This window comes from Amphiprion ocellaris, chromosome 2, assembly GCF_022539595.1.
Source record: "Amphiprion ocellaris isolate individual 3 ecotype Okinawa chromosome 2, ASM2253959v1, whole genome shotgun sequence".
Lineage (NCBI taxonomy): Eukaryota > Metazoa > Chordata > Actinopteri > Pomacentridae > Amphiprion > Amphiprion ocellaris.
This window is the reverse complement of record NC_072767.1, coordinates 4,324,380-4,341,702: the sequence shown is the minus strand read 5'-3', so window position 1 is coordinate 4,341,702 and position 17,323 is coordinate 4,324,380. Positions and strand designations below refer to the sequence as shown.

Sequence of the window (17,323 nt, the reverse complement as noted above, 5' to 3'; positions counted from 1 at the left end):
TCTGGGCCAAACTTTCCCTCCTCTGACTGTCGGCGATAACGCTTCACAGCAGCAGCTCAGTCAAATAAGAAGCGGGAGGAAGCCGATAAAGACAGAACTGCTCGGACTCACTGCTGACTTTTCTTTTTACTTAATAAATGGCCTCTGATGGATTGAAAGAGCAGCATTAATTAACTTCCCCATCAGCCTCCTGCTCAGAAATGCTGTTTTCTGTGGATTTGCTGTTTGTTTGATTGGAATAAATCTCCTCTCTGTCTTGTTTTAAGCATCTTCTTTATTCCCGTCTGAGCTTTGAGCCTCTTTAACCCTCGTCTGAACTCAGATCGAGCTTTTTGTCTCTGCAGTTTGCTGCTTCGATACAGTACGTACAGTTCTCCATTAGTCAGCTGAGGTTTGTGCATTTGGACTTTTAAGGAAGAAAAACCAAAAGGTCGCTGTCAAGGCAGATTCATTGGTACTTTCCTGGCTCTGGTTCTTGTTATTTTCCGTTTTACAGGGCAAACGATAAGTCTGTGTAACAGCAAACATGGCCCACTTCATGTGAGTCGCACTAACTTCGCCTGTTAGTCTACTTTTAGCGTACTTTTTTCAGCCCTCTGTATCAACATATGGCTTGTTTAAGGTAATTGCTGCACAGTGAGAAGTTTTCCATTTCTTTTTAACTACTTATAGTTCCTTTCAAATGTAAAAGTTTCTTTGAGAGGCAATTTCAGAAGCAATTTTCTGTTCTATGGACATTTTTCTGTGCATTATGTATAAGCAATTACTGACATTCATTCAATAACTGACCCACTGACTCCATGTCAGGCCTTTATTGACTTGTCATAGAAGGAAAGCATTGATGTTACCAAACACAGTAAGGATGGCTCTTAGTCTGACTCACCGGATGTAGATTGTTGGTATAAATCTGCTACTAACTGCACATTTCTTGCGCTTTTTCCTCAGTTGTATCCGAAGCACATGATTAGGTTGATTCTGTCTGTGAAAATAACCTTTTGTAACCAGTTTGTTGTTTGATTTCAGTACCTTGGATAGATCCATTTAAAAAAAATCTGTATGAACTGTTTTTCAGATGATACACAATTCTATCTGCCAGTAAAAATTAAAAAAAAAACAAAAAGTCTTGCTGATCTGTTTGAAAGATTATCAGCTGTATCCGAAACACCTACCACATATGACGGGCAAATGTAGTTCTGTTCCACAGTAGTATGCAGAATAAACTCTGAACTCTGAAATCATCTTATTTTGCAGAATGCTCCATCAGGATTAGACTGTTTCTGGTTTTGGAAGTGCTTCAAAAAATTAAAAGTGCAGATTTTGATTAACATTTACCTGCCGGTCTGATTACTGGATCAAATTGACTGCTGTTTTGTTGCATAACTTCACTGTCAGTGAGTTTAAAGATGGTTCTTTTGGTGTTTCTGTTGCTTTGAAAATGTTAAAGTCTCTCTCCAGTCTTTGATTTTAAGCCTAAAAAATCATCTGTTTGTATCATCATTAACACAGAACGTCCCTTTTTGCTTTCAAATGACTTTGATGTAATTCCACTCTGCAACCCAGTTCAGCAGCTCACCTAAGACACTGTGAAAGTACTGTACCATACACATATGCAGTAATATTGGAGTAATTCTGTCATATTGCTGGATTGAACCAGAAACATGATCTCTAGAAAGTTGTTTGGTTCCTTCAGAATCTGTCCTTTTGAGACTGTTGATACAAAAAAACACACGGCACAAATCATATAAATTTCAAAAAACAATAAAAACACAGTCGGCTTATAAGGGAACTAGGATTTCAACTGGGATTTGTTGAGTTTTCATGTGCATTTTTGTAGGATAGTAGATTTTTTTCTGAATTAGTCAGGTTAATCTCTATGATTATTAAGGTTTCAGCCTTTTACTGAAATTAGTTAGGTTTAGATCCGTTACTAATTGTACAGAAGGGTTTAGCCATAATATTGCTTTAATATTACATTAGGTCATTCCTCACAAACAATAGCACTGTAGAGTCTCAGAATTAATATATAGTAGCATAGACAGGTAAAGCAAAACTTTTTTAGTTTTTTATAGAGTTTTAATCCCTAATTTGTGATTTTCTCAGTAAAATCACTCCATAAATATCACTAGAGCATAGTAACTTCAATATTTCAACATGTTTGGTTATTTTATAACTCCAATAATTTTATTTATTTATTTATTTTGCTACCAAAAAGCACTTTTTTATGTGTGCTTCATAAAAAAAACACTGACTTGACTTGACTATGCTGTCTCTTTTATACTTAATGTCTGGGATTTGTTTGAATTTGTTTTTATGATTTGTCTAAATTGATAAATGATAAAGTTATTATTATTAAATGTTTTATATAACAATGATGACTCGACGCTGGAGTTTCAAGCTACAGATGCTCAATAATGGCATTTTACTGCTTATTTTGCTGTTTTTGTGTCTTCCAGCATAGAAAATACACCATATGGACACGTTAACAAGTCAACAACTTGATTTTAATCATCTTCAGTGTATGTTTTCCTCTTTCACTTTCTTGGATCTTGTACTTTTTCTTCTTACACCTTTCAATTTTAGCCAATTTAAAGCTTTCTGTACAGTTAAGTAGTAGAAAAAAGGGTGTAATTGGAATATTTGCTTCACTCAAACAAAGCTTTTAGAGTGCTTATATCCCATCTACTCTTTTTCCTTTATGACTTTCTGTCTTTCTCTTTCTATATATATCATTCCCCCCCTTCGTTCTGTCCCCTCCTTTCTTTATTCGCCGGTGCATTCGGGTGTTTTGTCTTTTTTCTTTTGGTTTCTGGGATCATCTCGCAGCCCATCTGGCCTCTCGCTGCTACTCTTCCCCTCTTACCAAGCTCTTGTCTTTCACTTTCCACCAAGATATTAACACTTCTCCAAACGTGCGATCCCCTCCTTCACATTCACCCGTCTGCAGTTTATTTCTTTTTTTATTTATTGTGGAGCTGCTTAGCTTGCAGTCTGCCAGTATAAATAGTACAACAATGGATGTGGAGCCACGGTATAGTTCCTGCTGCTGCCTCCGGTGCTTCCAGAATCACAGTCTCACCCAGTCAGTGTGCATTCTTAATGCTCCCTGGCCTCTGAGAGAGACATGATTGGTAGAATTAATTGTGGCTGCAGGGCTGAATGGGAATAAGTGAGAAAAAAAGGGGGTGAAGGATGGAGGTGGGGGGTGTTGTCTGGCTGGTTTGAGTGTTTGTGTTTGCTTCCTTTAAAGCCTGGAAGTTGTTTTCATGCACTCACTCTGTTTTTTTTGTCTCTCTAGATTAATAATAAAGTTGATTCAATCCCATTCTCCTTTATAGCCGCTGCGATTTTACACCTGTGAGCTTGCAGGGACGAGATAAACGGAGCAACAATCATCATGTAATGGCCTCCTCGGCTCCCGGGACGATAATGCCATCAGAATAGAGTTGATATCGCGCAGGGAGGTGTCGTAAAATGGGATAAATGGGGCTTAAAAAAAGCAGGAAACCCAACTTGTTTAGGGCTTTCTTTTAGGAAGAAATTGATGCTTCTGTCCTTTCTCTTCAGGTTGATTTTTATCTCCATTGTCTCGCCTGAGCTTGAGAAATGTGAAACTAAAAGAAAGCAGAATCAGTTTGCTGCGACGGAGCGACATGCATGTTTGTGTCTATAAATCCGTCTCCTGCAGGGTCTCCATGTAGGATTTATGCGCTGGTTTTACGGGGTCGCGTCACAGGATGCCGGCATGGGAATATAAGAAGTTGGGGGTGGGGAGTGTGTGTTTGGGGGGTTCTGGGGAAGCTGTCTCATCATTTATTTATACAATCTACAGAAGAAGGGGTTAGCTGCCTGCTACGAGCCGCCCGGGGAATACTGTAGGTCAAGAGTTGTTTTTCTTGCTACCAGCACAATTCTTTGTCTGAGAAAAAGTGAAGCCGGTGAATGAACACAATAAAGTGGACTGGATCTGCTGTATTCATAGTGTGCTGCACCCGAATACGTCTCATTATTTTGGACATAAAACCACCTGATGTGGTTCATTCACCTCCGGCTGTCGGTGCTGACGCTGACTTTGCTGGTCGAGACACTTAAAGGACACAAATGCGCTGCCTCTGCTTCATTTTATAGCACTTGGAATTAAGTAAATATGCATTTTTCAGACAACAGTCAAGCATCACTTTGAGCTGTGAAAGCTGAGACACAATAGATGCATGTTTAAAGGATGAATTTGGTTTATTTCTTAAATAACTCTCAGAAGTTGGTGTAATTAGTATTTTTTTAAACAACACACATTTTAAATTGTCAAAATTCTGTAATATTTTCTACGGCCAACCATCAACACACTTTTAATAAGCTTTTAATTTGAATAAATATGTGCACCAATATGAGAATATCCTCCATTTGCGTGTAGAAATGATGCATGAACATGTGCAGATGCATCAAAAATGCAAAGTACAGATTTGAAAAAAAGCCTTGAACACTGATATTTTCCTCTAGGGTCAGTTCATGTCAATTCAGATATTTATTTGTTTATTGTCTCTCAGAACTGAATTCTGTCAGATATTCTGGCTGAATTTTGAGAATTTCATCTGTTTTAAAATTTGAAAATTTATGTATTTTCACCCTCAAAAAGTAAAATCTTACCTAGAAAGCCATTTTAAAGGTTCAATATCTCCAGAAATTTAACTCCCACAGACATGAAATTGGGTGAGAACAGAGACGGAATCTTTTCTAGGTGATCTAAATGATTGAATGTCTCAAGCAGAGGACGTTTTTTTAAATTATTGGCCCTTGAAAATGGGAAAAAGAGCAAAATTTTCAAGTTAGGGTGGTTTTGGGGTTTCAGAAAGTTTCCTGTGAGTGTATATATATATGGATGGATCCATATTTCTTGGTAAAAATGTAGACTTTGGTTGACATTTCTACAACTTTTACAGCCTCTAACATCGATAGAATTTGATATTTTGCAAGTATGGCAAGACAAAGTTCAAGTTTTTTGCAGTTTTGACAAAATTATGTTGCAGATTCATTGGTAGGAGACAAAAACTGTTGTTTACAGGGGTATGTAGGTTTTTATTCTATGCAGAAAGTTGCTTTTTTGTTGTATTCAAGTTGAAATTGAACAACACATGAGGCTAATTTCACCCGATGCAGCAGCATATTTCCTGAATTACGTCTGATTTCCCCCCAGACTGACCCACATACATTTTATTTTACCATTTTGGGTATTTAAAGTGTCAATCCAGTACTTGATTCATGAACTTATTTGAAGGTGAGAAAACAAAATATGAGCCTTTTCATTGCTTAGATTTGCTCAGTTCAGGGCTATAACTTACAGCAGTTAAACATTCCTAAACCTAATTAAACCATATATTGATTTTTCTGTAGCTTTGGATGAATTAGATCCTGGAGAAACAGTTATGATGCCGGGAGCTAAATGAGAGGCTCAGCTGCTGTAAATCATCCGTCCTGGTTGGTGTAAAAACATCTTAATTACTGACTGCATGTCCTCACAGATGTTCTAAACTTGGGTCTGTTTAGTTCTCTGAAGGAACATGACAGTTTTTTTGGACATTTGAAACAAACTGAAGTCCGAAACACACAGTCTAAACACACAAAGACTCACAGTAAGAAGTCTATCACCACACAGCCCTGCAGGTCCTTTATTCTCCACTGCAGTGCATAAAACAAACGTCAGCACATTCAGACCTGCAGGGAACCTTTAAACATCAGCTAGAGGATGGACATTCCCACATTAGGGAGAGGAGGCTGACATCTGAACAAAAACTGCAAAAAATGAAATCTTGAAGTGTGAGATAATCGGTGAAACCCTGCAGATGTTTTAGAAGGATTATGGTGTCTTCTCTCAGAAAAAATAATGGTTCCTAAATGGTTCTTTAGAAGGTCCTTCGGTGCCATCGCCATTAAAGAACCTCTTTGTTTAGGGGATGGTTCTTCTTTAAAGCGCTAAAGGTTCTTTGTTTTATTGGAGTTATTCGGTTCAGGAGCAGGTAATGGCATGAAATTAGAGCTGCAACTGATGATTATTTTCACTTTCCTCAATTTTTAATTCAAATTTTTTTGTCTATAAAACTAATGAAACGGTGAGAAATGTCTATCACAGTTTCTCAACATGTTGTTCTGTCCAACCAACAGTCCAGAATCCAAAATATTAAACGTATTATAACCAAAAATCCAGAAATGCAACAAATTCTTATCGTGCATAAAGGTTCATAACATCAGTGTGTCTGTAGCTGTCAAATGCATTCGTTCTTTCTTGATTTCTAGTTTGAATCCACAAAAAACTTTCTTTGAAAATTGAAGAACTTGCTTTTGCTGGAGATACTTGGAAGAACGTTTAGAAACATTCAACAGCTAAAGTCATGTGTTTTTCACTTTGAACAGAGTAACTTGATGTAAAATGCTCACAGAACCACTGAGAAGAAGTTCTGTACTGATGCAGTTTGGTCCACAAAGAGCCTTCTTGAAAACTGAAGAACGTACTTTTTGCTAAAGATACTTGGAGGAACGTTGAAAGAAATATTAATAAACAACCAAGAACTCTGTTTATATGCTTGTTTTTCACATTGCACTTAATTATTTGATTTCAAATTTAAAATGAGGTTCTGTACTGAAACAGGTTGGACCACAAAGAACTTTTCTTAAAATTGAAGAACCTATTTTTTGCTAAAGATACTTGGAAGAATGTTAAAAGAACTCTGTTTATGTGCTTTTTTTTTCAACCTACACAACAGTTTGATCAAAAATGCTCAAAGAACCATCAGAAATAAGTTCTTTATTGAACCCAAAGGAATTATCTTGAAAATTAAAGAACCTGTTTTTCCTGAAGGAACCGTTGTTGATGGTTTTGGACACACATTTGGCATTTCTCTAAAGAGATGTTTGTAGAAATGGTTCGTTAAAGAAATTGTTGCTAAAATATTCTTTGCAGGACTAAAAATGGTTGTTTTTTTGGCATCACTGCAAAGAACCATTTCTAGTTCCAGTCAGCACTTTCATTTTTCTGAGTATGTGGGTATTTAACATTAAATGCATCTGAATGGATGTTCTTGGGGTAAAACTAAACTCTTCTCTGATGCTTGGTGCTTCATTGACGACAGCGTAGGTTTCATGCAAACGTTCTGCATACATTCTCTGTCCTGTCAGTTTGTTTAAACGTTCATTTCCCAAACTTTTATCTACCTTCAGACCCATTTGGTGAAAGCTGTCGACCTCCAGAAAGCCACCTCAATTATAAACCACCCAGATGAGAAATAATGAGAAGTCCCACAGTGCAGCTGAGGGAGACGCTGTCAGATTACCATGGATCTGATGCTGCTGATTAAATCAGAGATATATGACGCGCTGCAGTCATTCTGTAAATTTAGAATGTTCCTGTAATTAGGTTTTATTGCTTTTCCTCTGTAATACAGTTAATTTTTAGAGGCAGATGAACAGTGGAGCTATGAGGTGTTGAAGGTGAAGCGTGGGGATGTAGGAGGAAGATGGAGATGTTGTTGAGTCTGCTAGTAAAACCTCAGCAGCTGTGAGCCTGAATTCAAAGATGAACTCTGACTCGGACTCATGCGTTTGTTCTTCCACACCGCATCGATATACGAACAGAAAGAGATGTGTGCATGTTGTGTGCAGATACACTCCTACACTGATGTGTTTCTGCATGTAGCAGGTCAGCAGGAAACAAAAAGACACAAGTGCAGCTTCGTTTCATGACCTCCTACCTGAAAACCATCAACACTTTCATTTAGAGCAGCTCCACCGACACACTCTGTCAGCGGATGTACAGGTGGGAGAAAATTTCACAAAATGTACCGTCCTCCGAAACATCTGTGGACGTGTGATTCAGAGCTTGACACTCTAAAAATTAATAAAAAGCACAAATATTTAAAAAAAAAAATACTGCACTGTAAAAGAAGAAAATCGGTAATTTTACTAAGCATTTCCTTTTGATTTTACTATTTGTAAAAACACATGAAAATCCAACTTGATTACAAAAAATATACTGAATTTAAATGTCTAATGTAAATATATATATATATATATATATATATATATATATATATATATATATATATATATAAATCCTATTATTCTTAAAAACCACAAAATGTAATATTTTTAAAAGAAATGTGGCAATTTTTGACTGTTAAAATGCCTCTGCACATTCAATGTACTTTTACAAAAAATGATTTTAGAGATATTAGATTAAATTAATGCATTTCTGTTTAATATTGTAAATATATATGTCTAAAATGACATACAGTTAGTGACAACAGGAAAAAATATTGGTTCTGTAATTTTACACTTTTTAAAAATAAATAAAATAATCGACATTTTGTGTAATTATGGATGTTTTTACAACTAAACAGGTGAATAAAGTATTATTATAAATATATATTTCTTAAATTATATACATTCAGTGACAACAGAAAAAAATTAGCTTCTGTAATGTTAAGCTTTTTGAAAAGTAAATAATATAAAATATATCTGGTATAACTGCAGATGTTTTCACAAATAAACTGGTGAATAAACTAATATTATAAATATATATTTAAAAAATTGCAGACAGTTAATGACAACAGAAAAATTATTGGTTCTGTAATTTTACCCTTTTTAAATGAAATAAAACAAGTTATATCTTGTATAATTACAAATGTTTTCTCAACTAAAATGGTGAATGAATGTGTTTTCATCAGTGTATAATATCTATAACCACTGGTAATCTGTCAAAATACGTTTTTTTTTATCAATATAGGACTGAAATTACAGGTAACTCTCCTGACATTTGCTGTTTTTTTAAATGAATGCCGGAGGAGCTCTGGGAGTAAATACCACCTGACATTTAGAAAAAGATATGTTAAAATATTCTGCCTCTGATGAAAGATCATCAGGTAACTGAGATAATTTCATGATTCCATGCATTTTAAAATATTACACAGTTTCCAGAGATCCCAGTGCAGACAGTCAGTTTATATCAGAAGCTTGATGAGAAGGTTTCTTTCATTAAAGGCTCCACATTTTACCATTTTTCAGCAAATTAATCAAAGCCTCACATGTCCCCACAATGTGCATTTCAATTTTTCAGCCTAAAATACCACAAAGATGACTAATTTCATCATGACTTCTGCTTTTAGTTCTGTGCTAATTGAGCTGTTTCAGTGTCTGTAGATTTAAATGCTGCTTAGCTACTGCTGTCCCCACCCCCTTCAGGAAGAAGACTCTCTCTGAGTCTGTGATTGACAGCTCAGACATAAATGGTGAAAATAAACAGCATTATAACTTCCACAGAGCTCTGACCTGTAGGCATACCTACAGGTCAGAGCTTATCAAAGCTAATGTTAGCCACATTATTACACAAAGCGCTAACACTAAGGGCTTTCCTATTGTTCTGGGGACATTGCCAGCAATAACAACAATAATCCAGTGGGTTTTCAGTCCTTTAGATGCTGGGAGTGCATGAAGACTCTTGCGTTCACTCCTGCAGCCAACAGGAGAACATTTGGTGAGTTTTATTCATGGTTCAGACACTTTAGAGTTTAGCAGAAGCAGCTGGAGAAAGTAAACAAACCTTTTGGACTGAGAGGCAGCTGCTCATTCTGATTGGTTCACCTGGAAGCAGTGAGGGGGCGGAGCTATAATGGATGACTATTAGTTTGCTGATGCATGGGAGTTTAGTAAAATTCTTTCTGGCTTGTAAATCTATGAGGTCATCTAGTCAAGGGGTGGGTTGAGGAATGGCAGAAGTACACATCTTTATGTCTTAGCAGTTTTTTTCCACCTTCAAGTTCATAACAACACAAAAAAACTAAACAAAAAGAAAAAACCCAGATAATTAGATGTTTGCATTATGGAACCTTTAAGATGATTTTGTAAAAGCGAATTGACAGTAGTTTTACAGCCATACCAGATTTGTTTTGGTGTATTTATGCTAAATGATCCACAGTTCATGTACTCCACCTCGTCTTTCCCTCTGCGTCTCCATCCTTTAGTGCTCTTTCATTCAAACTGTTCATTAGCAGCGTGACCTTTTACTTTGAATCACATCGCTGCTCAGTTTGCTGATGGCCTGCAGGTCTGACTGAAGGAGAATGTTGGATCATTAGTCAGTGTGTCGAGGAAAAACACTGGCCGGCCAGGTGCTCAGTCACTCAGCTAACCGCTAACGCGAGCCAGCCGATCAGTCAGCTGTTTGAGCATCCGGTTGTCCGTCTGTCCGTCCGTCCGTCCGTCCATCCATCCAGCTACCCATCCATCCAGCCACCCATCCACCCACCCATCCACCCATCCATCCATCCACCCATCCATCCATCCATCCATCCATCCACCCATCCATCCATCCACCCATCCATCCATCCGTCCGTCTGTCCATCCGTCCATCATCCATCCATCCGTCCGTCTGTCCATCCGTCCGTCCGTCCATCATCCATCCATCCATCCATCGGCAGCATTTTCTGTTGCATTTTTCGTCCATTGTCTACATTTATTCCTTCTTTTAGTAGGTTTAATGTGTTTTTCCCCCACTAAATTGCATTTTCATCATCCTTCTCCTTCTTTTCTTACCTTCTCCGCACCTACAAGTGAACTATCCAGACAGACAGAGTAATAAGTGCATTGTGGACTCTGTTAAATGAAGTTATATCCACTATTTCCATCTTTTTATTCCCACATTTTAATGCTAACTTTCCCTCTGTATCACCATCTGCTACTACAACAGCTGTTTTCCTGGACTCTCTCCCAGCTTTCTCCTCTTTGTCTTAGATTTAAGTTGATTCTACATGGAAATTTGTTCTTATTTATGAACTACTACACATGCAAACCACATATTCATTCATAAAACAAAGTCAGCAGCCCCATTTTCAACTGTTGTCATGACTGTGATGATCTTGTTTTGGATACTTATTGAATACTACTTCTCAATACAAAGGTCCAGTTGCTTTTTACTGAAGCTCTGAACTATTTGCTATGATCAGGAAGTGTATTTTTCAGCCTTTCTTTTTGCTGTAGGAAACGTTCTTTTCCTTTGCTTCACATGGATTTGTCCTTTTATAGTTTACTTTAGGGTGAGCAACACCAAACACACTTTAATTAACTTATAATTGATTATCTTGATAGTTTTTCATTTCTTGTAAAGCTGTTTGGAGTCGAAGCTGCTGTTGGACATTTTTTCACCTTTTCATCTCAACCTTATACACTCCTGCTGCAGTGAGTAGAGCAGTGATATTGACAGACTGCAGCCTGGGGCATCTCTTTTTTATTACTATGTCGAGTAGAAAGCCTCTCCATATAGCAGCTGCAGCCGAGGCTCACTTTATATAATAGCTAATGTTTACAAAGCGGTGTCACCTTTGGATCTGATATTGTAGCTGCATTATCCAGCAAAACCTACATTTATTCTGCTTGGAATGAACTTTTCCATCTGACATTTACGTAGTTGAGATGAATATGAATGGTACATACTTAGATATATTATTGTATGATCATTTAGTGAATGTATGTGATGGGGTTTGACCTGGTTGTCATTATACTCACTGGTCTGTTGCTGTTTTTGGCATTTTGAATGAATTTAACAGAACAAGCAGCAGTGTTTGTGCAGTTTATGGTGTATTCAGAATATATCCAGACCCCTTTTCATGTTTTGTGACACTTTGTTATATTCAGCATTATTCTAAAATTGTCTGGGTTCATTTTTCCCCTCATCAGTCTACAATCAATACCTCATAATGTGAAAACATCCTCCTCCGTATCTGTTTTGATTCAGTCGGGCCGTTGTGGCGGAAAACTAAACAGGTCATTTGAGGCAACCCAATCTTCAGCTAAGTTTTCCAGATCCTCCTTGGTGTTACCATGGTGTTCCCAGGCCAGATGAGATACGGAACCCCTCCAGAAAGTTCTCCCCAGGATTTCCTCCCAGTGTCCCCGAAAACATGCACCCAGGAGGCATCCTAATCAGATGCCCGAACCACCTCAGCTGGTTCCAAAAGACACAAAGAAGCAGCATCTTTATTCCAAGTTCCTCACCTTATCACTAAGACTAAATCTAGATTCACTCTATGAAGAAAATGCATTTTGGCCCCTTGCATCTGCATAAATTATTCATACCTTTCAGTATGACTCGTTTGTCTGCAACATCTTTGAGATGTTTCTACACCTTGGCTGGAGTCCAGCTGTGGTAAATACTGCTGATCGGACCTAATTGGGAAAGCTGCACACCTGTCTATGTAAGATATCTTAGTTGAAGGCAAAAACCAGGCTGTGAGGTCGACGAAGATTCTTGGAGAGCTCAGACAGGATTGTGTTGAAGCACAGTTTTGTCAAGATCACAATAGCCTCCAAAGTTCTTAAATGGAAGAATTTTTGTGTATCTAGGACTCTCCTAGGGTTGGTTATCCAGTCAAACTGAGGAACTTTTCTCAGTAAGAGAGGTGACCAAGAGCCTTGTTGTCACTCAGGCTGAGCTCCAGATATCCTGTGTGAAGATGGATAAATTTCCAAGACAACTGTCTCTGCAGCATTCTGCCGATTTATGGCAGAGTATCCAGACAGAAGCTTCTCCCATATGAAAACATGCTTGGAATTTGCAAAAAAGCATCTTAAAAGAATGTCAGACTGTGAGAAACAAGATTCACTGGTCTGATAAAACCAAGATTGAACCGTTTGGCCTCTATTCTAAACATTACATCTAATACCACATCAACAGCGAAGCACGGTAGTGGCAGCATCATGCTAAGGAGGTATTTTTCAGCAATAGAGACGAGAAGGCTGGTCAATATTAAAGTATAGCAAAAAGGAGGCAAATTACAGATATATATTGCCACACTAACACCAAAGATTTTCCTGTTATTGTGGTTCCATTGCCATCAACAATAACAGTGATCCACTCAGTGTTCAGTTCTTTAGATGCTGGGAGTGTATGAAGACTCTTGGGTTCACTCTTGCAGCCGACGGGAGAACATTTAGTGAGTTTTATTCGTGGTTCAGACATTTTAGAATTTAACAGAAGCAGCTGTAGAAAGTAAACAAACCTGCTGGACTTAGAGGCAGCTGCTCATTCTGATTGGTTCACCTAGAAGCAATAAGGAAAGGAGCAAATTACAGATATATATTGCTCCAGAGAGCTCTGGACCTTAGACTGGATTGAGGGTTCACCTTTCAGCACGACAGTGACCCTAAATGCATGGCCAAGACATCGCTGGAGTGGCTTGGTCAAGTGGTGCAAGCAGACCCTTGTGAGAATCCAATTAAACATCACTGGAGAGACTTGAAAATGGCCGTCCAACTTGACAAAGCTGGACATGATATGAAGAGTAAAGTGGCAGAAAATCCCCAAATTCAGGACTGCAAATCCTGTCAGGTCATATCCAAGAAGTCTCAAAGCTGTAATCACTATCAAAGGTGCTTCGGCCGAGTAAAGGGTCTGAATAGTTCGTCAATGTGATATTTCAGTTAATCATTTTTAAATAGATTGGCAAAAACTTCTTAAATAGTGTTTCTGCTTTGTCAATATGGTATACTGAGTCTAAATTGATTATACAATTAGGCTACAACGTAACAAAATGTGAAAAAAGTGAAGGGATTTGAACTCTTTCTTAAAGCACTGTATGTATGAGCTTCATAAAGGTTCACTGTGCGTCTGTACGTTCATACAGTAACCGGTCAATGGCTGGGTTTTCTGCTCCGTCAGGTGTTGGGTAACCTGCTGTGAATGAGGCCGAGCATCATTTGAGACGAAGCATCGATGCTGATTGAATTGACTGGTCCTGAAAAAGACGTGCAGGGTTTAGTCAGACAGAGGAGAGACAGGAGGAAGCTGCTGATCTGATTGTAACTCTGAATGGATGTCTGTTTGGCTCGGTGCTGGTGGACCTTAAAGGAATATTCTGAGGTTTTGGAAGATCGGCTGGTCGGTTAATTCATGAATGGACAGACACCAAAACAAGCAACTGCTATTAACACTGAGAGCAAACATCAGAAGTTATGTTTTTTTGCTCCAGTATCGTATTATTTATTGCAAAATTGTGGATTTTTTCAACTCGGGTATCATGTTAGTTATAAAAGCTGGAATAAATGTTACTTGAATGCACATTTACGCTTAACTTAGAGAAGATTTACCACCTAAGCTGAAATCAGATCATCAGTAGAGCTTGTCAATTACAGAAATGTAAAAAAAAGTTTTTTGTAATTTTCTACAAATTATTACTTTGCATAAAACTACACTCTAAAAAATAAAGTTCTGGCCCAAAAAGAAAATTGTCGCAACAGTTTACATTTGTCTTTTTGAGTTAAGACATCTAATAATACAATAATATTCAACCAACAAACTACATTCCTTCAGAGAAATTAGCTTTTCCTCTTAAATTGAAGGTGTTGTTAACTACTAGTAGCATAAACACAAGTTTTCATGAAAAATAAGTTGCTCCACTTAGTTTTTCAGACTGTGATAAAAAAGAATCTCTGGTATAATTAAACAAAAATCACTTTTTACTTGTGTAATATCGTGCCAGCAGTCAAGCACGGTGGTGGCATCATCATGCTGTGGAGGTATTTTTCAGCAATAGGGACAAGAAGACTGGTCAGAGTTGATTGAAAGCTGAAGGAGTCAAGTTATCCTACTCCAGAACTCTACAATTTATATTTCCAGAATATTTTACGGGAATTTTTAGGTTTTATAGCACTATTTACCATTATTATGAACCCCAGTTTTTGACTTGGCAAATTTTAAAGATGTTTAGTTTCTAAACTGTTATGGAGGGGAGTTAAAAATTTTGACCTCAAGATGAGGAAAAATTAAGTTTTCAAGCTAATTTCAATAAGTTATCTCAACTTGAATGTGGTTTTAAATCAACTACTGCAGAAATCTGAGTTTAAATTACACGCAGTATAAAGCTGAGGCAACACTAACATACCAACGCAACCCAAGAAAACAATGTCCGCAACTTAAAAAGTTTATCTAACTCACTAAAACAGAATTTTGACTTGGTATTTTTAGAGTGTTTGATGATGCAGGAGGTTGATATTTTGACATTTTCTGTTCGTGTTGCTATTCTTTACATAAACCTTCATAATTCAGTGCCTCTCACAACATAAACCAACCTTACAATTGGGCTTTGCCACCTCTAATAAAACTAACAACCATGTTTTTGTTTCTTCTTTTTCCAGTCACAGACGAAGACACGGTGAAGAGATACTATGCCAAGTTTGAGGAGAGGTTTTTCCAGACCTGCGAGAAGGAGCTTCTGAAAATCAACACATTCTATTCAGGTATTTATTTACACTTGAGGTAGTAATTGATGGAGAACATAATAAAGCAAACTCAGTCAGAGCGGTGGTTTCAGATCGAATACCTGACACAGCTATAGTGACTGTAGAGAATGCTGTGTTGACCGATATTAAGCAATGCGTCCATAATTTGATTTAAAGAATGCTTCCTTCATCTATAAATGAACTCTGGACTTCATCATAAATTAACTTACTGCTGCTTTAACTAGATTACATGCGGTGTGTAATAATATTTTGTAAGCTGTTGTTGCTCTGTGCTTTGTGTGCAGTTTATTTCCTGAGTTGTGACGTTCAAAGACTTCTTCAGCGCTAAATGCTGTTGGCTCTAATGTGTCTGACTGAAGTGGTGGTTGTGTTCAGGAGCCGGGCTGAGAGTATTTCAGGGAGCCAAGGAGAATGTGTGTTCGCTGTAACATGAGACAGAAGCCGTAATATATTCTGGTATTCTGGTAGCAGGAGGCTGCTTGTAGTCTTGAACTTCAGCTCAAGGGGGAGGTTTTCAAAGCCAGGCGATGCTTCCTCTGCAGGCCGTCTGTGGAACTGCAGCCTCGGCGGGTCAGCAGAGGGCCAAGGTTGACTGGAAAGATTGTTCCAGCTCGTAATGATGGGATATTACTGGCAGATTTATGACAGCGGCGGCACACAAACTGGGTATAAATCATCGCGGACCTTGTTAGCAGGAGGTTGATTTACTGCAGCGCAGAAGCAGCTTTGAATCTCTTGAATATTTTTTCTTGAACAGTATTTCGAAGCCGCAGAGAGGACAGGCCTTGTTAGGTAGCCTTTTACTATCTCCATCCATTATCCACTGCAGATAATGACAACACGCAGAGTCGTTTTATTTTGAAAGAGTTGTACATGCATGTTAAACCTTAATATTTGGAGATAATTGCACTTTTTTGCAAAACCCAATCCTGTATATTCCATCGTCTATGAATATGTAAGTGATTAGCAAAAGAATAGAATAGCAGAATGGAACTAAAGAGTCATTTAAGTGTCATTTCCAATCATTACATGACAACGTCAAGCAAAATTATAATTAAGCAACAGCCTAGACTGACTTTGAGAAATTAGCTCATCCTTTTACAGTTTAGTTATTAGTTGCATAAGCACAAATTCTCATAAAAATTAAGTTGTTCCACTTAATGTTTCAAACTGTGACAAACAAGAATCTCTGGTCCAGTGAAACCAAAATTTAACTATTTGGCTTCTATTTCTTGGTATCATTTCTGGTGGTATTACTCATTACTTGTCTAATAGCATGCTAACAGTAAAGCACGGTGGTGGCGGCATCATGCTGTGAGGATATTTTTCAGCAGTAAAGAAAAGAAGACTGGTCAGAGTTGAGGGAAAGCTGAATGGATCAAGTTATCCTACCCCAGACCTCTACAGTTAATATTTCCAGAATATTTTACTTAAATTTTTAAGTGTTCTGGCATTATTAACCATAATTATGAAGATTTTAAGTTGGCAAATTTTAAAAATTTGTTATTATTATGATATTTGGAGATAATTGCACTTTTTTTGCAAAACCCAAACCTGTATGTTCTGTTGTCTATCCATGATTATGTAAGCGAGTAGAAAAAGAATATAGCAGAATGGAACTAAACAGTTATTTAAGTTTCGTTTCCAATCATTACATGACACCTTTTAGCAAAATTATAATTCACCAACAACCTACAACTTTGATAAATTAGCTCATCCTTTTACAGCTGAAGGTGCTGTTAGTTATTAGAAGCAAAAGAATAGAGCAGAAGGGAACTAAACAGTCATTTAAGTGTCATTTCCAGACATCTCAGTGATTCCTGTGACTTGTGTCTGTCTGTTGACAGCAGCAGAGTCGCATCACATCAGTGTTTCAGCCTCAGCAGACGGGAGCTGTGAGGTTAAACGTTCCGTATGAAAACATCTCCGTCCTGCTCTCAGGCGTCTTGTTTACCCTCCACACACAGCAGGCACAAGCAAGAGAATGAGTCCAACAGGCAGCTTTATCTGATGTCCGCGGTGGAGGTTTAAAAAAGCCGGCCATGGA

The 17,323-nt window shown here is 37.7% G+C and overlaps 1 protein-coding gene across 1 annotated transcript in view; it reads left to right on the top strand.

Annotated features, from left to right (window-relative positions):
- Positions 1 to 17,323, top strand: part of xpr1a (xenotropic and polytropic retrovirus receptor 1a) — a 132,939-nt gene that overhangs the window by 72,229 nt on the left and 43,387 nt on the right. The window contains exon 3 of the mRNA XM_055016386.1: positions 15,172 to 15,273. Within this exon, the coding sequence (XP_054872361.1) occupies positions 15,172 to 15,273 (102 nt within the window). The remainder of the gene's footprint in view (positions 1 to 15,171; positions 15,274 to 17,323) is intronic.